The sequence below is a fragment of the Rhipicephalus sanguineus genome, chromosome 2 (genome assembly GCF_013339695.2).
Source record: "Rhipicephalus sanguineus isolate Rsan-2018 chromosome 2, BIME_Rsan_1.4, whole genome shotgun sequence".
In the NCBI taxonomy this organism is placed as follows: Eukaryota; Metazoa; Arthropoda; class Arachnida; order Ixodida; family Ixodidae; genus Rhipicephalus; species Rhipicephalus sanguineus.
In genome coordinates this window covers 75,529,597-75,555,558 of record NC_051177.1, presented here as the reverse complement: position 1 = coordinate 75,555,558, position 25,962 = coordinate 75,529,597, and the positions used below count along the sequence as shown (strand labels likewise).

Genomic DNA, 25,962 nt, shown 5'->3' with positions numbered 1-25,962 from the left:
CGCGACTATCTATAGTGTATACATGACGGGCTTTCGCGTGCTTGTAACAAAACACGCGTTCCGTAACTCACTTATTCAGTTACATCATGTGCTTAGGATACAGCGCGCACAACTTAACGCCATCGCGTGATAGACTAATTTGATTCATGCGTGGTATACTAAATTGATTTTTTTTTTCATATGAGAATTGCAGCACTGTTGGCAGACGTGCACGTCCATGCTTGTCAAGCTGCGTGGAACGAAGCAACTTGCGAAGCAGAGTATTATCTCTCTCTTTAATAAAAAAAAAAAGTTATATGCACGGAACAGGGGCTGTTAAAAGATAAAGGACACGCCTCCTTTTCCTTTCAACTGTCCTTATTTTTATGCGATAAAACTAACTTACAGTGTCAACATAAGAATTAGCTCGAATCCAGACCCCCAGTTCTTGAAAACGTTATTCAAAACAAGACCTCCCTGCTTGTAATCCGACATCATTTCTTCACGGTGACGTGTAGATGATAACGAAATTATTAAACGAGCAAAGTCGACTGCTGTATAGGCTCTAAATATTCGTTATAAACTATTGGAGAACGAAATACACGCTCCATAGGGTCGTCGTCACAGCTGGCTTAAACTGAGCGCATAACGCAACGCATTGGAATGCGTCTCGTACTGTGCGCGCCAGATGGGAGGCGGATGATTGGAGCGGCGAGTTACTGGATCAGCAGCTGTGGATCCGGATGTTATAGCTGCAGTGCTCGTCGTGCACACTGTTCCGTCGTATACCACGAACTACCAACGAGTATAGCGGGCAACAAATACGTTGCAGAAGCGTGGTTAACTGGGTCACTTGGTATAGATTCATTCTGGGTAGAGCTTGTTTAGGATTGAAGGTTCATTTCCCCCTCCCCTCCAGAACGGCAGATGGCAGCACAGGAAAATTAGAAAGGCGGGCTGTTGGTCGTTGTTTGTTTAGCTCATCCGTCCCTGTGATATTAGGCGTAATGTAATAGTGAACGTCCATCACTAAGGCTCGTTAAATGGCTCGACATTTGCGCGCGTGCGTGAGCAAAGGCAGTTGGGAGAGAGACAATCCACGAAGCGCACGCTGTGGACCGGCGTTTCGTAGCGATATACCTTCCGCTTGATCGCATATACCATTCTTATCATCCATAGTTGCCGGCCGCCTGGTCCCATTAATAACGTGTGGAGCCGCTGTGAAAGTGCTTGTTGGAGTTGTTCCTACGTCAATTCCCACGTGTCCCATCAATTCCCACGTGTCAAAAGGACCTGCGTATTTTCAGCTGTCAGGTCATAATGTCATCACGTCATAGACGAGGACAAGAAGCTGACGCTTAATACTTTCATTCTTTAGTATTTTATCTATCAGCTCAGCTTGTTACTGGATAGCTTCGCTTCCTAACGCCATGTGACGCGGCCGTGGCACTGCTCTGAAGCATTCTACACGTGCACGCGGCCTCACACGCGCCTACACCGATCGACGGCCGATGTTTTCACTTGTGCTTCAGGAGCGATCCGTGGGCTTAATTATGCCTGTCGTTCTCCACCGGTAGCTTGACTGGTCAGTCCCATGCCCTTCATTTTACGCTCGTTTCTTTATTTTTTTCTCCTCCTCTCCTTTTCTTTCATTTCCTCTTTTTTTTTTAATCTCGCCGTGAAATCTGCCGCATTCGAGCCGCTGTGCACGGGGACGCCGCTTTTGTGTGTCCGGTGAATCGTGCGCGCGATTCTTCCGTACTCGCCCCGTTGTCGTCGATGTTGACCGAGTTCAACGGGAAGCCCATAGTCGTCGGCGTTCAAGGTGCGGCGTACACAGTGCGTACCTGCGCGTGTGTTGTCGCCGTTCGGAGCTTCGTCGTTCGTGCTGGCGTCCCGACCTATAGCTGACTCCACCGCGTGCTCGAATGGCGGCTTCGCCGTCTTCGTCGCCGCGCAGCCTGTGGCGCTCCGCCACCCGCCGGGTGCTCATGCTACTCGCCTCAACGTGGCACCGATCGCGGTCCATGCTCCGGTCGATTCGCCCTACAAGCAGGTAACCGGCCACTCCAGGCCGAAAGCTCATTTATAGCTCGCTTCAGGAAGCTTCCGTTTTGTCCATCTCATGACCCGAACGACGCGGCTTCGATCCCGGCCGCGGCGGTCGCATTTTCCACGGAGGCGCAAATGTTAGAGGCCCGTGTACAGAGGTCAACGCACTTGTCTATAACGCTGGAACGGTACGCTCCGTCTCGTTCCAGCCCACTCCGGCGCCGTGTATACCGATTACAAGTAGTTTGAGATAGCCCAGGCTCTAACATTCATCCAATGCAGCCATGCATGCTACAATTTGGGATCTTTCAATCCAGGTGTGATCGGCAAACGTCGTCAGTGAAGTCCGCAGCGCGCCGTTCCAGTATACTCTAGACAAGTGTGTTGACATCTGTACTTAGATTTAAGGGCGTGCACGTTAAAGAACCCCAGGTGGTCGAAATTTCCGGAGCCCTCCACTGCGACGTCCCTCATAACCATATCGTGGTTCTTGGCACATGAAACCCGAGCAATTATTACTAGTTTCGATGAAAAGTGAAAGGCGAAAGCGCTTCTGTGCGCGGGTACAATTCGGCGAATGCTGAAACGATCTTCAGGTGGCCTGGCTCTTTTGACTTTACATATACATGTAGTACGAATGTCATTATGTTTTAAAGGGACACTAAATAGAAACAATGAATCGGTTTAGATCGATAAATTGTGGTCTCAGAACTCTAATGTCATTAATTTCGCCATCATAGGTTTATTAATAGAGAAGAAAATAAAGTTGAAAGTTTCATTTGTAAATTTCGCTCCGAAATCTCCCCACGTGACGTCACGGATTTCAAAGTGTATCGTATTTCGGTACCATTGGCTCAACAAAATTACCCCAAACTTCAGGGGCGTAGCCAAGGGGGGGGGGGGGGTTGGGGGGGTTCAACCCCCCCCCCCCCCCGAAATTTTTCAGTTTTGCTTGCGTATATATACACGCACACATACAAATGCACGCACGAACATACATAAAGTATGGTTGAACCCCCCCCCCCCCCCCGAAAAAAATTTCTGGCTACGCCCCTGCCAAACTTGGTATGTTAAGTCTATGGCCCCCTCAGAGGACAACGTTCTTTATTTTTAGTGATCAGTGACTACGTAGTCCCTAGTAGGCGCCGTCAAAACATGTGACGTCACGGCGAATGGTGCGGTAACTTCAAAGTGGCGTCGCCACCCCCGTTTTGTTTTTGCGCTTTTTCTCGCTTACTAAGCGTCTTCTCGCAGCAAGCGTGCATGGTGTTTTTGGTGTCGTGAAAAAGTAGTTTACTTATATGAGAAAAATTGTTTTGCTCTTTAGTGTCCCTTAAGATGGTCGAAATTCATCGCAGTGCAAACAACCCTGTTTTCGTCCGCTCCACATTATATAAGTTGTGAAATTTTATTCAGATAAGTTACACAGCGCTCCTTTGTCGCTTGGAAAATTAGAACTAGCCATACTATATTTAAGAACGGTAAAATTTCCAAACGAACGTGAACGCACATACGCAAGTCACACATAAGCACAAACACAAAAAGTCTGTGCGTGTGTCTCTTGTGCCCGTTCTTCTTGCGTTTTTACCGTTCTTGAAGATGGTTTAGCGAAGAGCCCAGGCTGCTACATAGCCGTACCAGCTTTCGTCTTTACTCTGAGGCATATACGCAGACGTTGTAGAAGCCGCCATTTTGGAGTACCATAATGCATTGAATCCACGGTGACCGGCACGGCACGTGCAGCGTGTATCTCCAGATGTCCTTATATATTTATAATGCATGCGCAGAAAGCCGCCGCAAGCTCGTCTTTGCGGTGACCCTTATGTCTTATTCAAACAGTGCTCACGAATTATGAGTGTGTGATATCGCGGTTTCTCGTTTTTTAGTATGTATACGTACGATGAAACGTCTTATGTATTGCTAATCGATTGTGCGAAAGGGCTTTCTGAAGTTTTCGGTGCTATACCGTTATACACGAATGTCGCTCACGCCGCCGTGTTTCCGTGCTTCGTCGGTGTCCTGAGTCATGCAGACATTTCTGTTGCGCCTTGCACGCGTGTTAACTGTTTACTATAGTGGAATGACTTCAGGCGTCCGCACTTATCCATTGCCCCAAGGAATTCGCCCAGCCTTTTATATTCCCGGGAAACTTTTTTTTTTCTTTTTGCCATGTAAAGACTGTCTTTCGAACAATTAGGCCTTGTCACCCCCCCCCCCCCCCCCGAGAAAAAAAAAAAAAAAAAACCTGGCTGCGCGCCAGGTTTTTTTACCAAATCGTGTTCAAGACAGCCGGCATGGATACGAACCCAAAGACGAATCGTACCGTTCGCCTTCGGAACGTCTCTTTTTTTATATTGATGCGCAGTAGAATGTCACTCGGGCAAAAAAAAAAGTGTTCGTCGGTTGCACATACCGTATTTTCCCTCAAAGTGTAAGCACCGCTGGCTGCTGTGTTTGCGAATGTATATATTTATATATATGAACTGACCCATGGGCGTCGGCCGGGGGGTTCAAGAAGGGCATTTGCCCCCCCCCCCCCTCCCTCCCCCAAGACAAAATACCCTCGATGCCCATCAACTGACTTGTGTAATTAAAGCGTGCGTTTGGTGACGTCACACGAATCTAAATTTAACCACAACTCGCACGTGCTTATTGCATTCTCGCGTCGCGCCGCCACTTGAGGTTCCCGCTTTACATGTAAAGCTCGACTTGTGCATCGGCGGCAAATCGCGGTTGCGTTTTCCTGAACAAACAAACAAACAAACAAACAAACAGACAAACAAACAAACAAACAAACAAAACCCTAAAGCTACAGGTTGCGACAAAGTTTGGGAGCAACTTCGAAATGCTGACGGCTGGAAAAAAACATTCGGCCCCCTTTCTCGCTCAGCTGTATGAAAAATGAACCGCGTGCCGGGCTGGTTAAGAAACGAAGCGTTCTATCGATTGCTCCCGTGTTTCCACATATCCCGCCCTCTTCTGTGCGGGCGTACACGCGTGTGTGCTATTCACTCCTGAACATTCCGTTCTTCTCGTGCTGTATAGGCTGTCAGTCCTTAGCTTGCTTGCTTTTCCTGTTGTTCTTATTTAACAATATATTGAGTCGGCGCCGATGCTTCATCGAGGCACTTGCGCGCCCGGTACAAGATTGAGGCGCAGGTGGCGGAACGAACATCCCGGCGCCTTCCGGCGTTTGCGGAAGTTTGCAATTCGTCGTTGTCGATGCCACGTGCGATCGAGGAAGGAAAAAAAACAAAGACAAAGGCAGGCAAGAAGAATTGTAACGGCGGTCGATATTGTGCCTTCGCTTTGCCGCGTTGACTTGGGCACGCGCGCTCCGCTTGTAATCAAACGAGTGTTATATATACACGAGCGAAACTCCGTGGAAATGTACGTGCTGTGTGTCATACACATGCGCGAGTGTCTCTCGGTTTGCGGTGACGTTTTTACCGGCGCGTGCATGACAAATGTTGCGATGCACGTGGGGCGTATATGTTACAAGGCCTGTAATATGCGCGTTGGGTCCGCGATGATCAACGTGTTTGTCAAAGCTAGTATTCCTGGAAAAATTAATGTGCGTGGCTGTCTGGCCTGTGTTTGCAGGTGATGCCGTGCACTTGGGGCATGCTGATTGTCGTTATCGCGCTCTTTGCCGAGCGTTTGTTATCGCTTCAATTTGCGTTCTTGACGTGGGTGTACTGAGCAATTCTAAGGCGGAAATGCAGTCCAATAAGCTATAGCCGTAAACTCGAATATGTCCTTGCTTGATTGGATTTTTTCTTTTTCTCAATTAATACTGCGCGCCTTCCTCGGGTTATCCGCCGTGAATGCGAATGGCCGCGTTGCAGATAAGATTCAAATGAACTTAAATGCATGCATACTGCGTTTGGAACTTACTGCGTGCCATTGCCGTCTTTTCGAAAATTTGTCCGTTATCTTGGATTGCTGACAGTTGCTTGCTTATGATAGGCGAGCAACATTTTATTGTTGACACCGCGGTCTAAAATTTTGCCACTTTTCTGGGAGCTCTCGATTTCACTGATTAGTCTGTCCACTCGTATCTAATGTTCTTGAAGCCAGTTAAAAAGGAAAAGAAGATACGAAGAAAGTAGTTCGTTAATGTTTTTTTTTTTTTTTCGTACCGCTTCGTGTTGTCTCGATCTTCCGTGTCCCGTGTGTTTTTGTGGTTGCTTTTCCTAATCGTGAATCACCAACTGTCCACTCACACATACTGTTCTAAGTTACGCTTAAAAACGGTTTCACGGTGAATGTCAACCAACCAGCCCGCTTGTTCATTTCGTTAATGTTACTGACGCAATAATGTGGATTCGAGAACCGTTTGGACCCTTTCAATGCTTTACTATGTCACTTTCGGCAAGTGCACGACGTCGTACGGATGCAAAATCTCTTTGAACTGTCTCTCTTAAGGCTTTGTTTGTCAAGAGGCAAGACTCGTCTGTCAGTCGCCATGCTCCGCTTATAAATAATACGCTTGACCTTTTACGAATTGTAGAGTATTCGCCACATGTGCCGCGTGTGTTTATACAGAGTCGGTTAGTGTTAACATAAGTCTGTCGTTTTGTCATGGTGGTGGTATTGGTTGACGCTTTCGTGCCACTCCATGAGATACGCACAGCTGTGTTTTTTGCAGCCTGCCCAAATGCTACCTTGCGTTGCATGCAGTCAATGACGCATGCTATAAAAAAGCAGCAAAGCTTTATGCAAAGTAGCAAACATGTAGGCATGCAAATAGTTCCGACAACTATTATGGCCACGCAGCTCAGTTAATAGCTTTAGTTAACAATTTTATTAAGAGTGGTCAAATAAGCAATGCCGAGGAGTTAAGAGGGCTCGCATGCGTGAAGGTCAAGTCCCTTTGTCGAAACGTTCAGCCATGCGCTGTTATACTATAGTTCTTCAACGGCATTGATACTATACACTTTGTACAGGACCACAATGTCCATGTATAGCACAGGGCTCCATGCACCTGGTGGTCCTGTACAATGCACATGGTGCAGCGCAGTGGTGCAACTGCGTTGCAAGCCGCGCCAGCCGCTGCGTAGGCGCTCCGTGACGGATCGGCGTGTTGCTCGCGTCGAGTTCGTTTTGCTTCTCCGTGTCAGCCGAGTGTACCGTGACAAACCATAACCTCTGCACCGCGGTTTGCTCTTCACGCCTCGCATTCGCGGGGCTTGTGTGCATTGCATTCGCGGGTTTTAAGAGAGTGCGCTCGCAATTATCTCGGACCATTAAGCGCTCGCTATGATGTTGCATTCACCGAGCTCGGCGTATGTGGTGAACCGTTCGTGTGCGCCCGCTCAGCTGTGCATGGAAGCGCGTGTGTGGGCGTGTACGCTTGCGTGTTATGCATGGCGTAACTTAAGTACGTCTAACATTCATTCCGGTAACCCCCCCCCCCCTTTCCCTTTATTTTCTCCTTTATTGTCCCGTGTCGTCCTTTCATTTGCCCTTAATTGGTTGGACCCACAGTGTTATTCTTACGAAACGGACTGCGCGTTAACGCGTGTGTGTTTTTTGCCGGGATGGATTCACACCGCCGTGGCCTTGTGTGTCAACCGCGCGTGCACGGAGGAAGACGCATCCACAACGTGTTGCAGCTCTGGTAGCGCGAACTCGTGTGGCCGCCATGGGTGTGTGTGTGTGCTCATGGCCCCTATAACATGTAATTGTAAGTTCTTGCGGCTTTTGTGACGTGCGTTGTGTGTACAGGTGGTGCGTATGCAGTCGGCGTCAAAAGTTTAGAGACCACTAGTTCTGAGAAAACGACTTTCAATTTCCCAGCAATTTGCGACTCTATTCACTGCACAGCGCACGTCGTTAGCGCGTTTTATACAACATGCCGGAAATCTAATTTGAAGGCTACATGCCGAAGCGGCGTGAATATTCAGCTTTCTTTCCTGTCTCGTCGTCCCTGACCTATATACTGCACATGTGTGGGCCTGAATTTTGTGGGAAGGGAGGCGCGCGTTGCTGTGTGAATTGTGAACGACTGGTCTTTTGCACCGGAAAACGGAGAAACAGCAGTTTCCTGGTCTTGCGTCTCGTCAAGGCAGCAGCCTTGACGAGACGCAACAGATGGTGCGATGGAATATATATATATATATATATATATATATATATATATATATATATATATATATATATATATATATATATATATATATATATATCATTAGAAGGAGCACGCAGTGCTTGAGCCAGCCGCGCACAGATCGCGCAGGGCCTGTTCCATCGCACCATCTGTATGCAGGACTGACAAAGACGATATATAGCTTGTTGCTTTTGACGCATTAAGGGCCAGATATGAGCAAACAGCGCCAAGGAGTGGTATGCCTGATGAGTTTGTCGGACCCTTCGTCCATGGCCTATAGTGCGACCAATCTTATTGCTCGGCGCGACGCTCTCAAAGTGCGTCCTTCTTTGGTGCAACGCCCGCGAAATAAACCACTCGTTCAACTACTGACTCACGTTAACCGTGCGTCATGTTTTCCTTAGTATAGATGGATATCGCTCTTCTTTGTTGCTCCGGGAGATAAAGAGCCTGCGTGACTCATTCAGGACCGACGCGGTGGGTTTCTCAATTCCACGGCGCTGCAATCGGCGGCCAATGGCGGAGAGAACAACGGGAGGTCTCGGCCCTTACACTAATCAGTCGTTATTCGTTTCACTTGTTGCGCACATGCCTGAGCTGTTTAGCTGTCCGTTTATCGCAGCTCCAACGAGGGTGCACAGAGGCAAGTTCAGGCGCTTTGACGCATCCACGCTCGTAAATGGAGCCGTCCCGAAAGCCGTTAAACGAGCGAGCGGACGTTTCGTTCGCGGCTCTGTATATATACGTCGAGGCCGCTTATTCACTGTATATGCTCCCTATGGGGGAACATATACAGTAACTCTAGAAAGGCTTACGTGTAGTGCAGTATAGCGTCGTTAACGTGTTGTGCTTATAATGCCCATATTACTTCGAAGAGAAACTTTAGACCCAGGCACTGAGGCCTTCCGTCGCGCCGTCTTGATGGCAGTGCGCGCCGCCCGATTTCAGAGGTCATGAAGCGATCATCCACTTACGCTCCTCTAATGTGTATATATACATTAGAAGGAAGGTTCACAAGGAAGCTTGGAAAGTAGAGGACTGATACAACAAACGACGATATAGCCGCTTTATTAGAAGGCAGGAAGACGGCGGTGTTGATACGGAAGTAGCCGACAGCCTAGAAAATATATATGCGAACGAAAAAAGAGTTCGGCAGGTCATGTAACTGGCAGAGTCTGATGGTCTATTAGAGTAGCAGAATAGATGTCAAGGGGGAAGAGAAGCGCAATCGAAGGTTTACACGCAAAGAACGAGGTGGTGTGGCGGATTAAACAAATTTCGCGGGTATATACGATAGAGCCATGTGACGCAACTTAAGACGATGGTGCAAATGAGATCGCCCATGGATTCTTTTTTCTTTTTTGGCGCACTGGGTATGAAACAAGCTGTTGATATATATGCGCTGGTGGTGATGAGAAGAGTCTGGTGCTGGGCCTGTCGGTGCATAACTAGGAAAATCGACGAATCCAGCCCTGTGTACGCTTCCTCGTCAGTTTTCCGGTGGTGATGAGAATATGTAGTGTTGTTTCTCTTCTTTTTTGTCGTATGTGACTTCGCGTTTTGTGCACGCGGTCTCAACGATCATTTCTGACGGTGCCGCCCCCCACTGTTCTCCTTCGCAGCAACAAGACTCAGTCTGTGGACTGCCACGGCTACGTGAACCCCTTGGAGCTTGTGCTGGACACGAGCAAGAAGGAGGACGCGGGGGGCCGCGGGGGCCGGTCCTCCGGGGGTCCCCTCGAGCCTCTCTTGGGGCCACTGGCCGCGGCTGCCGCGACGCAGCAGCACCACCCTGCTTCCTTCCATGGGGGCCCTTCCTCGGTGGCGGGCCGCCGGACGGCAGCCACGCCGCCCGGCGGTGCCGGCCGGGCCATGCCGTCGCCTCCCCTGCCGCCGGCGCCTCAGTCGGCGCCGCCCACCACCACGGCGGCATCGTCCGACGCCGGCAGGAAGCAGCTGAGCAGGACGCCCACCCAGCCGCCGCCGGGCGCCATCGAATACGTGGTGAGTGCATGCTCGTCCTGTCTTGTGCGTGTTTATTTTGCGCCGTTTTTTACTATGGTCAGCGCTAGTCCTGTGTGCATCTTGTCCGTGTTTCTCTTGCGCTGTTTTTTTTTTTCTTTACTGTGGATACGTACCAACTGGCTCGCATTCATACGCTATTCAAAGTTCACGCCTCTCTCCGCTCGGTAGAATGACGGGATCACCTTTCACGTCTTATATGCGAAGTGTGGGACAAGAGCCTGGAATGACCTCTTTGAAGGCGAGAGATGCCTCGTCGAGCGCGAATAGTGACCGTCGGCGTCAACGCTAGTGATGCAAAACATCATAATGTGATGACGTCATCATGACGTCACAGGTCGCCAAAATTCGCCACGGCATCTGGACGTCACAAGATGACGTCATCATATGACATCGTCGCTCGGTCGTCAAAGGTGGGCTGATCCCGGAGGCAGTGCTAAACCAGATGAGGTTCTGAAATCTTCCAATGGCCTCCGATGCCGGAGGCAGGGCAAAACCGCGTTGGGTGCAGAAAGCTTTCGAGGGGGGAAGGGGGGGGGGTAAATACAGTCGACTGAGAAGAAAAAGATGAAAAGATGGTTTCGCCTTCGAGTCGTCGTCGGCAAATGCACAAGGGACTGTGTGCCTTCATCATCAGCCTGTCTACGCCCACTGCAGGGCAAAGGCCTCTCCCATGTTCCGCCAATCAACCCGGTCCTGTGCTTTCTGTTGCCACGTTATACCTGCAAACTTCTTAATCTCATCTACCCACCTAATTTTCTGTCTTCCCCTCACGCGTTTGCCCTCTCTTGGAATCCAGTCAGTTACCCTTAATGGCCACCGGTTATCCTGCCGACGTGCTACGTGGCCGGCCCATATCCATTTCTTCTTCTTAATTTCAACTATGATATCCTTAACCCCCGTTTGTTCCCTGACCCACTCTGCTCTCTTCCTGTCTCTTAAGGTTACACCTATCATTTTCCTTTCCATCGCTCTCTGCGTCGTCCTCAATTTAAGTTGAACCCTCTTTGTAAGTCTCCAGGTTTCTGCTCCGTAGGTAAGTACCGGTAAGATGCAGCTGTTATATACCTTCCTCTTGAGAGATAGTGGTAGACTACTATTCATGATTTGATAATGCTTGCCGAATGAGCCCCATCCCATCCTTATTCTTCTAGTTATTTCACTCTCATGGTTCGGCTCCGCGGTTACTAGCTGTCCTAAGTAGACGTACTCCTTTACAACTTCCAGCGTCTCGCCACCTATCGCGAAGCGCTGTTCTCTGCCAAGATTGTTCCACATTACTTTAGTTTTATGCATATTAATTTTCAGACCTACTCTTCTACTTTCCGTATCCAGTTCAGTAATCATGAGCTGTAATTCGTCTCCCGCGTTACTCATCAATGCAATGTCATCAGCGAAGCGCAGGTTACTGAGATACTCTCCATTAACTCTTATCCCTAATTCTTCCCAATCTAGGGCCCTGAAAACCTCCTGTAAACACGCGGTGAATAGCATTGGAGAGATCGTGTCTCCCTGCCGTACGCCCTTCTTTATTGGGATTCTGTCGCTTTCTTTATGAAGGACTATAGTGGCTGTGGATGCGCTGTAGATTTCTTCCATTATGTTTATATAGGCTGTGTGCCTTATTAGAGAGTTTTAGCACTGGGGACCCCAAGCCACCTGCGTACGCACGCTCTTGCGTTCCTTTGTACTCCCAGCCGCATCCACGGTGAATAAAAAAGAGCGCAAGGGCCCGCGCGCCCCCAAGCCCGCGGGAACCCAGCACTAAAACTCTCTATTGTTACTTTTTTAGTCGTGCGTCCGGACGTTGACCCCCAGTCCAATCTGATCCGCGACAAGCGGCGATACCTGTCCGAACTGTCGTTGGAACTCTGCTCGCCATTAAACATTACAAGGGAAGGACGTTGTCGAATGGCCGTGTGCGCATCTGCTGGTCGATCAAGCAAGGCCGTGTGGCCCGCGCGCTCCCTTTAGCACGCACTCCTTCCTGCGCCGCCGGCACAAACGCGGCTCGGCCGTGTGCGAGCGATAAAAGCCGCATCGCGTGCGAGGCCGCGCAGGTGTGTGCAGCTGGGACGGTTCGCATGGCATGCACGCGGCCGCGCACTCGCTCCTGCCGGGCGCTAGCGCAGCTCAGCCGCCTTTTTGCATGCGCAGTTTGAAAGCGCGTGCAAACTGTGCCTTCTCATGACCTTGTTCCGTTTGCATGCCTAACGTGCATTACCAGGGAAAATACGTTCCTTTTACGCGTTAACAGAAATTGTTTTATGCCGGGTCCACCAAGTACATCCGTCACGGATATGACGTTGATAAAATGGACGCCAACGGGTGAGAAAGAAAAAAAAAACCAAGAAAAAGATACCCCGCTGGGAATCGAACCCACGACGCTGCGGCCGCGACGGCAAGCGCCCGACGCCCTACCGACTAAGCTAACTCGGGAGATGCTAGACGCGGTGCGAACGCGCCTTATATCTTTCACACATTCTCTTTCGTGGCGGGCGGAGCGGGGCGGTGCCGCCATCTGTGAGATGTGAAAAGAAGTAATGCTTCACGATCGACACTTACTAGCGCTTACTCCGAGATTGCACGCGATATCGGAGGTCATGGTTAAAGTGTCTCGATACCAGAGAGGTAGACTGGCCGCGCTGGCGTCGCCGAGACACCCTTGACGCAGTTACGTTCTTTGCCTTTGGCTTCGTGTTAGCGTGCGTCGGCTCATCGGAGTAGTGCAGCTTCCACGTGCACCAACGGGATTTCTCCGCCGTCGACTGCTTCAATTGCGAGAGCACCGACTAACAAAACTGCTGCAATATGCGTTGCAGAAAGGACGCGATTTCGACGGGCGAATGTCGTGCCTTGGTGGAGCGAGAGCAGCGCCTGCGAGACAGAGGCCAGCGGGACGCACACGTTTGCGGCTCAGTCTACGAACCTCTACCTCCTGTGTTGCTGAAGCGCAGTGTGTGTTATGTATGCATGAGCACAGGCGTCGGCTACCCATTACTAGAAAGCGCACACCGTGCCGTTTCTCTCCTTAATTGATGACGCTTTGAAGAAGTGCATACCGGGTACCGGTGTTGATTATGAGCTTGTTGATATCATCCTTACGCGGGATTCACGATTCGCTGTGTCCAAATATATGTTCACACCGTCAGCTACCACAACGGTTTAATCATGATCATGGGCGTTAGTCGTCGCGATAGAGACATGCTGTCAACATGGGTGCATCCACGTCAAACGGTGCTATTCGCCGCGAGATCGACCTATAGGAGGCAGCACCGTCGCCGCGTTAGTGTGGAGAGGCGGTCGGCGGCGCGTATCCAAATGCTCACAGCGGCGGTTCGTTGTGAGCTGTTTGAGCCGATTGTAGGCGAATAAAATGCGTTGATTGCAGCTTACTGGTAATATATACGCTCTTCATTGTTGAATCGATGCGCGAAGATCATCCAACGTTACTATTACTAGTGAGAGAAGCGCAGTATGCCGATGAAAGGTATGCTCGCCCTGGGTAACAGTCTGCGCTTACGCACTATACTCTGTTCCAGAAGTTCCGTGCAGCACTGTGGAAGCTACAGGCCTTCTCAACCAATCAGGAGGGCGAGCACATCTAAGTGTATCCTTCCGCGCCCTGTCGTCTGCTAGCGGCGAGCGCTTGGGACACTGTGCAACTGCGCAGTGAGATGAGCTGTAATTGTGAAAGCGGTTAAATATTCTCCTCGGCACCGTAAAAGCGCGCGTCTTCGAGATACTTGCACGATATCGCACAGGTGAACCAGGCGCCGCCATTTTGACTAAGGAGTGACCAAATCTGCCACCGCGGACTAATCACAACCCAAGACTGGGTCCTCCGCGGCGCTGTGGACGCTCGGGCTGTGCGGACTACTCATAAAAGTTTAGACAGTGTCGTACCATTCCTTCGTACTTTATAAGTAAAAACATAACACATACGAGCCACAACAGCGTTATTTCTTTCGTCATTTGCATGTTATAACACGTACAAGCAAGAACTCTTTCTTCAGTATCATGGAGCCACAAAAATTGTTTTATACAGAAAATGCGACAAAATCGTCATACAAATTACAGCTACAACACACAGAGAAGCCTTCAAGTAAAAATACTCCGACGAGACCGCTTGCAAAAGTCATGAGGACAAACAACGGGCTACGTATATGGGGCACTACATCTCGCTTCGCAACAACCTGCGCTCGAGGGTCGTGTAGCCTTGGCTCTGCTGCACGGAACTTCTGGAACAGAGTATACACGACGTTTTTTGTTGTTTTCTCTGTACGTGTTTACCTTGTGTTCTGTGTACTACGCACTGCTGTAGCACGCCTGAACTACTTAAGTGTTTATACTTCTTCTTCATTTATATACCAGCCCATATTCCTGTGTAAGGAGTTCAATAGCACTGTTCGCGCGAATACGCATACGCATGTAAGTGTTTAGCACAGAGTTTTCATCGACTGATTACGTGCACGACAGTGATGCAACAAAGGTCCGGTTATTTTATGGAATAAGGTTTTTTTCTTTCTCGAACTAATCATGTCCGCTGCCTTCCATCAGTTTATAACAACTCCGCACAGACGCTCAAGATAATGTAAAAAAAAAAGGATGAGGTTTTGCGTGACATCATACGACAAAAATGTAAGGCACGCCGTCGGAATTAATTTTAACATTTGAGTTCTTCAAAGCGTACCTAAATCTAAGCACACGAGTGTTTCTGCATAAATTTCGCCCAAATTTAAAATTGCGCGCGGCAACTCCGTTTTATCACTGCCGTGTCATTCCATTGTCTTTTTTTTTTTTTTAGGGGACAGTTTGAGTACCGAAGTGTCAGACTTCATTTGATAGAAGGAAAGAAGATGACTCTTAAGGGCTCGTTTTCTTTGTTAGACACAATATTAATGAGAACTAACAGACAATAACGCCAATGGCGTTATTGTCTGTTAGTTCTCATTCACTTGATAGAAACATTTCGCTGTAGTGGGACCACGACCGTACAATAAAAGGACATCTTAAGCACAACTAAAGCTCATCATGAACTACAGTGCCGCAGTTATACACCAAGCAACAACGCGAAAGTGCATGCCTCGCTTTTGTTTACCACCGAGTCGCTAAAACGCGGCATTCACACACTGTTTATTGCTCCTTATGTTTGGGACTATGCCAAGCGCACTTTACGACGTGCGTGAACCAGAAAGCGGCACCAACACTGAAATTATGCTGGCGAACGAAGGGTACGACACCAATACACGGCCCTCTCGAAAGTCGCATTCACTGATCTTATTACAATGCGTATGCAGCCGAGTAAGCCCATTTGCTTCTGTGCACCATGTTAGGTATACGCATGAGCAGTTAAGTCGCGTTAACATAAAAGAACAAACCGCCCTTTGAGAACCTGCAGGACGTACGCGCACATTCAAACACGACGTGGCTAGCAGACGACGCAGGGAGCAATCCACACTAGGCGCGCTTCAGCCAGTAGCCGCCAGGCGGCGACTGTGCTCGATCTCGCGGCCAATAGCTGCCAAACACGAATACTAGACATTGTACAAGCTCTCATATATCACTACGTGCACAACAAGCACTACTTCTGTGAAGACACGTTTCACTTTCGTGTTATACCGATTCCTATGACGGAGGAATCAGCCATGTTTTTCTTCTGTATGTCGCCTTATGCACGTTTAGGGAACCGTATTCCAGTATCATTAACAAGAACCTATTCGGTGCTACTTTCAAGGCGAAAGCCCGAGATGCCTCATCAAACGCGGGAAGTGACAGTCGGCGCCGGCGGTATCAACATGAGTGATGCAAAAAAATAAATCATGCGGTGACGTCACGATGTGATTTTTGTCATGACGTCACAGGTCGCCAAAATGTGCGACATCATTATGACGTCACACAACGTGATGACGTTGACATCCTCGCTTGGTCAGAGGTGGGCCGACCCCGGAGGCACTGCAAAACCACGTGATGTGCAGAAAGCTTCCACTGCCTCCGCCTCCGATCCCGGAGGCTGTGTAAAACGGCGTAGGGTGCAGAAAGCTTTCGGGGGTGGAGGGATAAATTCAATATCGACTGAGAAGAAAAATACGAAGATGGCTTTCGCCTTCGAGTCGTCTTAGCAAGGGCATAAAATACAGTGGGACTCTTAACTACGGCGCAGGTGATAAGGAAATGCTGTCGCGAAGTCTGTATAATTCCAGATGTGGAACACCGTGTGTTCGACGGTGAAGTGCATGTGCTTTGAACCGCCGTGGTAGGTATAGCCAGTTTACTGGTATAGCTTAGCAGTTGAAAGATTGATTCCCGGCCACGGCGGCCGCATCTCTATTGGGGCGCATTGCTAGAACACCCGTCGGCTGTATACATTTAGGTGCACGTTTAAAAACCTCCAGGTGGTCAAAATGAATGCGGAGTCGCTCCACAATGGTTTGCCTCGTAATAATGTCGTGTTTTTGGCACCTCAAACCGCCTGAATCGGTTAATTTTTTTTCCCGCGCTCTATGAACGATATTGCTCACTGTATACATAAGATGTCGATGTGCCAGGCGTTTTCTTCCGGTCGGGTGGTTTTAAATTTGTCCGTCTCACAACGTGACGGGCGCTGCTGCCTCTGCCATGATGCGGTTCGGAAGCAGCTTTGGCGATAAGACCACTTCTCAGAGATCCGTCTAGCTCCTTACTGATAATTGGAAGTATACGCACGGTCGGTTTATTGCAACGCATACGTTGACCTTTATGCGCATCCGGCGGGCGCCAAATGAGCTCATGTAAGTAGTCTCTCTTGAGCACATCCCTTGAGCCTCTGCGCGCGCGGTACTTCCCGCGAACACAGAAGTGTTCTCACTCGCAGCTTGTTTGTATCCTCCGGTGAATAGGCAAATACCACCGTAGATCTTATGTGGCCGCTGAGCTCTTGTCTTATGCAAAGCCAGCGCGCGCTCTTAAGGCCTGTCCGCTGTGGGCGCCTATTTGGTCTTGGTCGCTCGCGCATACGGAAAGCTGCTTCTCGCCGGCATCTACATCTTGTTTCGTGCATATATTACACGGGCTAAAAACGAGTGCAAGGGAGCTGCTTGCATCACCGCGGACTATACTTTATATAATATTGTTGAGATGAAAATAACCATAACCTGCACCGGAACGGAGCTTGCCATGCCGGGGGGGGGGGGGGGGGGGGGGAAGGGGGTGTTGCGATGGAAAGCTGGTTCGAACTAGAGGAAGACGACGACTCTTACCGTCGTTTCCGTGCCATTCATATTTCTTGTAAATATACCAACTCTGCGCTCGTGGGCCTCCTTTCTTCGTGCAACAATTTATGATGTATAGTGCGCGCTACAATACAGACATAATGCATGAGCTTCATAGCTATTGTCGCTTCTTATACACTCTAAAAAAAAAAGAAAAAAGAAATCTGCGAAGCTTGCACTTCGTCGCGCAACGCTTGAAACAGCGAAACTGGACGATTCTGAAGTCTAGTCTGGTTTCTTCTAGGTTGTTGCTAGGCTTACTCGCGACACGGATGTCCAAACTCCAGAACCGAGCGTTCGCGCCTCTCGCAGATCTACGGGCACGTCATCGTTGACGTAGGGCTTCCGTCGCTTCGGGCTCTTCTCGCAGCCCTTCCCCGTTCCCTATATATAGTATGGCAGCTTCGCACTAATCGTTTGCGAAAAAGCGTCAGCCCCTGACGGTAAAGGGGTATTCAGACGGGGGAGGAATGCTCGGGGGAGACGGGGGGGTTGCGGATCACGTGACCACGACGTCACGGATTAGCGAGTGGGCGTGACCCCCCGCGCCTCCTCGGAGGAGACGGGGACGTTTTCCCCGAAAGGACAAACAATCCCCCGGCGGTGGGGGATGTGGCGGAATTTCTGGCTCTTGTTTGGCCACATTGTTGCACTTGCTCCTGCAGAGAGCGGCAGTGGGTGTCCAGTCTGCAGTTGGGGTCATCTGTAGCTGGGGTCATCGTCGTCAGCAGCTGGTGAAACGGGCGGTACAAGCCACAGGAGTAGTCTGGTAACACTGGTCTCCCCCTCCGTTCGCCCCGTCCGTGTGAGTGGGGGGCATTTGTGGCGACTTCTCCTCGCGAGTTGACGTCACTAGGCTCCGCCTTTACCCCCCGAGCATTTCTCCTCCGTCTGAATACCCCTTAAGAGACGGCCTGCATTTGACGTTTTATATAATGATAATAAAAAAAACAACACGGAGCGGAAAACAATAGAACGACGAGGCTATTTTCGTTTCACGCTGCGTTTTTTTTTATCTTGTTTATGTAAATTATGTGCTAAACGATTGGGGCTACTATTGTTTACTCGCCTGTTTACTCGCCTGGTTATACTTGGCCACCTTAATAATAAACCCTGCGCACGCCTATGCGCCACAAGTACAAGATGTTGAGCTAAGTTTGTAACGGAAACTCCAGCTGCGCGGCAAGGTAGCGTGATCTGCGATCTTATTCTTACATCGTGTCTGCGATATAAACTTGCACGCCTTTTCTTTGAAGGCGGACTCGGGGAAGGCGAGGCAAGCATCAGAAAATGATGATTATGTAAGTCGACGGTCGATAGAAATCGGGCACGTGGCTGCGGGGTTAACTTTTACATGCGAGGTCGTTTATGCAGCGCAACGTGTATTGTGGCTTCCCCTCGTAGCGCTTCGGTTTAGCGAGTATATGGCGATTTTGCCCGCGCGGCTTGCTGAATTGGCTTCATTGATTTCTTCCGATTTTGGGTCGCGCGCGGCTTGCTTAGGTGGCGCGCGCGTCGTGACTATTTTCGGATGGGACGCCTCGAACTGGCCTCGAACATGGGCTCTCTCTTTGCCCTGTATCTAGGGCATGATGACAGAAGTCACATGGAAAGGGCGGGAAGGGACGGGAGTGATCTCAGAGTCCCCCAGCAGTGATGTGATAGCTGCGCCAATTGCGCCAAGACGTGAAAGCTGCTACATCCTGCTACATCTCCGCTGTTTTGCGCCAAAACTGCGCCAAACTATAAGCACACTAGCGGAAAAACTAGAGTTACTGTATATGCTACCTTTTATCCCGGCCGCGGCGGCTGCATTTTCGATGGAGGCGAAAATGTCTGAGGCCCGTGTACTTAGATTTAGGTGCACGTTAAAGAACCCCAGGTGGTCGAAATTACCGGAGCCCTCCACTACGGCGTCTCTCATAATCATATCGTGGTTTTGGGACGTTAAACCCCAGATATTATTATTATATGCTACCTTTAGGTATATACAGTAACTCTAGGAAAAACGGGCGCAGCGCGCCGGCGGCGGCAAAACGCGACACTCCAAAGCTGCCGCGCGGCAAAATTTTCGTGCCGCGAGAGGAATGTGTTCGTGCATCATTTTTCTCGGCACGCTGCCCGGCGCTTTTTGGGGACATAACCATAACCGACATAACCCTCTCCAGACTGCTGCAAATTGGCGTGACCCCCCAAAAATGCACCTTGGAAGGAGCGGCTCGCCGCGAGCTGGTGTGACCGCACCGCCAGCAACATAGAAGTAAAATTTCAGTTGTTAGTACAGCGACGTCCACGCCTGTCTTATTTTTGCACCCTTTTTTAAGTTCCGCTACTCGAACGAGTGTTATACGACGGTTACGGGTGACCACGGTTAGGGGTAGCTACACAGCAGAAATAACAGCATGGTTTTGCAGCGATAAAGCGACATGCTATATATACAAGAGGCACATTGAGGCCACGAAGACGCATCGGAATTCAGCAGGTGTACTGAAAACTCCAAAGACCTGCATATCAGACGTATTTGGAGATGACAAAAATTGCAACCCAATCCGATCCAGGCTCTTTGAGAACCCAAGTAAACCAATTGAGGAGGCGTTGATGTAAACGTAACCGGCTGATACGAATTCGTGAAATTTCCCAGCCGAATTCCACTGTGTCGAATGGGCCGAAATTTGGATGTTCCGAACTCTTTTCCGCGTCGCGGCGGGTGATACGAACTTTGGTACCGAATCCGTCGAGCGACGGCCGAGAGCGGAATGCTGTTAGCTTCGGAAGTACGCGCGCGGCCAGTGCGCACACTGTCAGAACTTTGGTTATCGTTTGCCATAACCGCTGTGGGCGAAACCGCAGTCGCTCTTGACACTATCATGTATGGCGACGACGAAACTGACGGGACTCCGAAAGTGCACGTGCGTCCAACGCCCACCCAGTCCAAGTGGCGCTGCTTCCTGCAAACGCCGCGGACAAAACAGCGGCAGATGCGATTATAGATAGCGATACAGGCGACGCAGAACGTAGTGTTGAAGGCACGTGCGCAGCCAGCGCAGGCGGATTGAAAACGGAACTACCGTTTGCCGCAACCGCCGCGCACGAAACCACGGTCGCTATCAACGCGATCATCGATAGCGACTACGAGCTCCGAAGGTACGCGGCTAACGCAGCGGTAGATTAAAGGCTATATAATCGTAGAAAAAGACACGAAGCAGTGGTGTAGCCAGGAGGGGCGCACCCCCCCCCCCCTCGGCCGAATTTTTTTTTTTTTTTTTTTGCTATGGCATACAGAGCCTTAAATGACACTTGACCACATCTGCCTGCCCGGCCCCCACTTCAAATCAAGGAGGTGCCGACCCCCTCCCCCTCAGACAAAAATTTCTGCCTACGCTCCTGGCACGAAGCCTTTCGGCTTTCGTGTCGATCTTCGCTTGTCACTATGGTTGAGTGGACTTCACTTAGTTTTCAGTTGGCCTCATGCGAAGCTTTGACGCGCGCTTTCGCGGCAGCCAGCTGCGCCGTCCCTTATTTGTCCGTTCACGTTTGTCCCAGAAAGGCATACGTGAGTTCTTTTGACAGAAGTTAATGTTTTGTGCATATATCGTGGTTTGAAAACAGGTCATGCTAGTTTTTTGATGATACCAAATTTTGGGCGATATGAATATTGTCGTTCCCCCTTCATATTCGTATCACCGAGATTCTGCTGTAGTTGGGAAACCCTACCTGCATTGCCAGTTTGGCCACTCTAAGCCATTATAAGACCGCAACGCCAATGGCAGCCTGCATTGACACCCTTGTCCAATGTTTACGCTTACGGGGCTGTTAGGTGAACCAATGGTGTTATGCAAACAGCCATTATTGGACAGAACTTTTTATTTCAAAACAGTTCCTCCTTATTTGACTGTTTTGCTTGACACGGTTCGTTTTTCCCCTTGGCAGTGAGCTTTTAGCTGATCCAAAAGCTGTTTTTCCTGCTCCCAAACGCGTTTTTGGCTGCTCCAAAAGCCCTTTTACCTGCTCCAAAACGCACTTTTTGCTGCTCCAAAAACCTGCTCCAAAACAGCTTCAGTCAATCACATCACTGCCCCCAGTCATTGCTTTCTTTTTTTTTTTTGTTCTTTGTGTTATAGTATGGTGTTATTCAGCCTTTAACGGCCAGTGACCGGTATAAACGTGCTCCTGGCAAGAATGCGAATAATTTTTCCAGTACCCATGTGCTGGCCACGCACGACCGTACTTTATGTATGTTCGTGCGTGTTTGTATGTTTGCCTCTGTGTGTGTGTGTGTGTGTGTGTGTGTGTGTGTGTGTGTGTGTGTGTGTGTGTGTGTGTGTGTGTGTGTGTGTGTGTGTGTGTGTGTGTAATATGCAAACATAAGAAAATACGGGGGGGGGGGATTTCAGGCCCTCTCTGGCTTCGCTAGTCATGTCGACACGATTATAATTTATATATTATTTATATAATTTACAAAGATAGGGAGGTGGCGAATTCGCAACAATGTGGCAGGATGTCGTCATTTCGACCGCACACAAACGCGGCCGATTGTCAGATGGTGCGTTGTATCCTGAAGACGATTGCATACATGCGAAATGCCACTTTGTTCCGAAGTCGCTACCGCGTGGTGCTTGCTTCGAGTCGGTTAGGGTTAATTACGCCCAGGGGAGATTCCAGGGCGGGGCATGCCTCCCCTCCCCTTCACCCCCTCCCCACTTCAGTAAAAAGAATGCCTGGCGCCGCCACTGTTTACGCCACGTAGTTGCTAGGATATATTCGCGATCAGCAAAGTTTGGCCCCCTTTGAGAAAAGGGGGACTTTAAGCCCTGTGTACACCTGTGCTCGTGGCGGGAGAGTGCGCTTCAAAACACTTAAGTTACTGTATGTGTTCCCCTTGGAGAACATATATATTAACTCGTGGAGTTATACTGTATATAGAGTTACGTAGAGTTACCGTTAAGCGTAGATATAAAACCAGCACAAAGTTGTGTCAAACAAAGAAGCGAGCCCTCAAGAATTCCCTTCCTACATTACAGGGGCGTAGCCAGAAATTTTTTTCGGGGGGGTTCAACCATACATTATGTATGTTCGTGCGTGCGTTTGTATGTGTGCATGTATATATACGCAAGCAAAACTGAAAAATTTCGGGGGGGGGGGGGGTTGAACCCCCCCAACCCCCCCCCCCCCCGCCTTGGCTACGCCCCTGCTACATTAGTATATGTCAAGTGTCATTCGCGTGTTCTCGAACCCACACTGGTGTCATACTCGCCTAATGCTTGCCTGTGGCAGCGTGACCTTAGTCAACATTGTACCGCGGACAATACGTTCGAAGTCCTTCGATCAGGTCGAGCTGCTGCGATCCATCACCCCCGTCCCGTCGTCATCGGCCTTGCGGGAAGAATGTTTTCCGTCTTGCATAGGAGGCTTGCCGCTGCAGGAAGTGAGGGAGGGCGGGGACGAGAGGGCGATGTCGTACGTGTTGTGCCTCGGCAGGAGGCGTTGTCCATTGTCCATTGTTCAATGCAGACGCGCGACCGCTGTCGTCGTCGGCGCTACTATTCGCGCCGTGTCTACGACTTGTTTGGGTGCCTCGCAAGTGCAGTGAACGTCGTGCGCGTATCCAGTTCAAGGACGGCGGTTACGCACGCGGAGCACGCGCGCCCTGGCTCGTATAATAGGAGCGACGGGATGCGCATCGGTTGTGTTCGAAGCCTTGCTTGTGCGAGGACCTTTTGTAAGAATGAAACATCGCCTCAGAAAAGAAAAATAAGAACCCGGGACAAGGAAAGCGCACCCATTCCCGCATAGATTTAGCGGTTTAGCGGTTTTACGGTTTCACGGTTTTAGCGGTATAAGATACACATGTGAGCTGTTTTTTATTATTGCGATATCAATTATATGGACACTCTCGGCTGGTTTTTGCCGTCGCCGTCATGTCCCCTATGCATATATATATTCCGAAACGCGGAATCGAACGGGCGACCTCTCGCTCCTAAGCGCGCCGTGTTAGACGGCTGGGCCACAAGGCGTACGTCTTTCAGCATGCTAACGGGTAGCTATTTATATACACCATTTACTTCAGCGTACTTTCTTGGTCACCAGGGAGATGGCGCGAAGCGCGCGAGGGGCGCGCTTTAAAGACCATCGTCGCCCCGCTCGTTGCGACTCGCGCGCGCTACCTGCCACGCCGGTGCACTTTGCCCTACAGGGCATGGTCGCCTGCGCGCGCGCTTATCTTAAAGGGGGGGGGGGGGCTGTATATCTTGTGCTGTCACCGCAATTTCCGCGCTGAAGTTACAGAGCGTACGAAGGTCACTTCGCTCGCTGCAGCGGCCGCGTTTGCGAAAGGCGCGCGATGTTCAAGAAGAAATAAGTAACAACTGCCACAGTTGCTAGTTCGCGCTCGTCCTGTGTATACTTGTGCGTTCGTATCGTGCGTCCCTCTTTATGTTTGAGCAGCGTGCGTTTAGTGTCGAGTTGTGGCACTTGATAGTTCGCGCTCGTCCTGTGTTCTTTTCGTGTGCGACGAGCTGGAAATTTCAAACTGCTTTCCGTTCTTCACATTACATTCCAATTTGTTGCTATCGCATTCATTGCTTTGCCTTTGTGGCGAAAATGTGACTTTTTTTTCTTTCTTTCTTTTTTTTTTCCATGACGGAAATAACAGTGCGAAGACCAGACAACAACAAATGGACACAGTAACACGCTACTGAGCTCTACGTCCCTAAACTGTTCTGTGTTCACATCATATCTTTGCCACGTAAATATTATAGTGATGTACATTTCTCTATCATTTTCTTCTACTGCACAATGCAGCAGTGCACTTAGGCAAGTAAATCCCACAGTGAAGAGGTAAGATCAACACTGTGTCACACCCCTTGTTTTAATTGGCTATGTGACATCGCAGTAGTCACTTACTACACTTAAAGCATATGTCATATTGGTTAAAATTTGCCTCCTTTTGAGTCCCGGCCGCAGCGGCCACATCTTCAAGGGAGGCGAAAATGCCTGAGGCTAGTGTGCTTAGATTTAGGTGCACGTTAAAGAACACCAGATGGTGCAAATTTCCAGAGCCCTCCACTACGGCGTCTCTCATAATCAAATCGTGGTTTTGGGACGTTAAACCCCAACAATTATTTTGCCCCCTTTTGTTAAATACAGAAATGAAGCTTAAAAGGACAGCCGACGTTCATTTTCGTTCGCGCAAGGAGGCACAAGTGTTTTATCATCCTTGCATTATCACAGGCAGGCACGGCCACTCGAAAATCGGGAGAGCGCAGCACTCATTCAGAAAGCATCTCTGTTTGCATTGCCTCCCAACACTGAAAGTTGGTGGCGTTCTGTGAATATACATAGCAGAGTCGTCCTTGGCCACGTATACACAACTGTGGTGCCAACACAGAGGGAAAAAAAAGTATGCGAACTCTTCAGATAAGCCGTAAAAGTCTCGCAGGTCAAGTGCGTCTTCCACTCTCGCTGTCAGTTTATCGCAGCCCAAAGTGGAAGTTATCGTTGCTTTGAACAACTGCGTCTTTAGGCATTCGATACATCCTTGTTTCGCTGATAGCAAGTTTCTTGGACCCAAATATATCATGCATTTGTGCGCACTCTGTCACTAGTTTTCGGATTCTTTGTTGTTCCACATTTTGACATGTTTATTTAGACGAGCATTGAACTTATTGTGACTATAACTTTTAGCTATGTCAATGCGAAAATGTTCGCTGTGTGCATATGTCAAAGAAACTTGTAGCTCTGATGGAGGCGTACACTCGTTGTGACGTGGTGTTACACCTAGCTGGACTGGCATTCATTTGGTAGCAGTTGTGCTCTTTTTCGCCTAGCGGTTGTGGTCAGTGTGCATAATTGGTGCGCATGCGCTGAAGTCACTGACGTCATGTATATGGTGCATAATGATTCATATACAAAGGAATTCGCTTCACTGATTACGTGCAAGGACAAAGAGCAAGAACAACAGGACGAGCACCAAAAAACGCATTATGTCATAGTGTAACTTGCGGCGCGAATTTCTACGAATATCATCACTCGGTGCACAAACCCAGATTTTGCATTCTAGTGATGTCACAAGAGGTGAACTGTACTTGGGTGTATCAGCCGTTTTGGTTCGATCAATTCTTGGATTCTGATGGTGGAGACATGGACACCGGTGTTAATCCCGGCTGTTCTCGTTGTTGGGAGGCGATGTATGCTTAATGGTACATATGGGTTAAGCACGTCTGAGACTTCTGATAATTTGTGCCATGTTGCATCAGATTTCCTTTCTCTGCCTCAAAGTTAAGAATGCTTCATGGTAAATGTTTTTACGACTTGCCGTTTCTTGCCATTTTGTACCGCACAAGCGAGAACGACATGTATCTGCCTGGCGGCGTTACTCTCCCCAAAAAGTCTGCACCAGTGGGTCTCCAACTATGGTATGCTAATTTGTTTAACCATCAAGCTTTGACGCCGATAGCGTGATAATTTAACAGCATTTTGATGATTCTGTAATGCGGTAATGATTCATATTTCCTAGATTTTGAGATTTGTTTGTGTTTTAGCTGGTGT

At 49.4% G+C, this 25,962-nt stretch overlaps 1 protein-coding gene across 1 annotated transcript in view; it reads left to right on the top strand.

The window, feature by feature from the left end:
• The first annotated feature begins 1,695 nt into the window (after positions 1-1,695).
• LOC119383183 (oxidation resistance protein 1) overlaps positions 1,696-25,962 on the top strand; it is a 101,104-nt gene continuing 76,837 nt past the window's right edge. The window contains exons 1-2 of the mRNA XM_049412447.1: positions 1,696-2,035; positions 9,766-10,147. Of these exons, the coding sequence (XP_049268404.1) occupies positions 1,908-2,035; positions 9,766-10,147 (510 nt within the window). The 5' untranslated portion in view covers positions 1,696-1,907. The remainder of the gene's footprint in view (positions 2,036-9,765; positions 10,148-25,962) is intronic.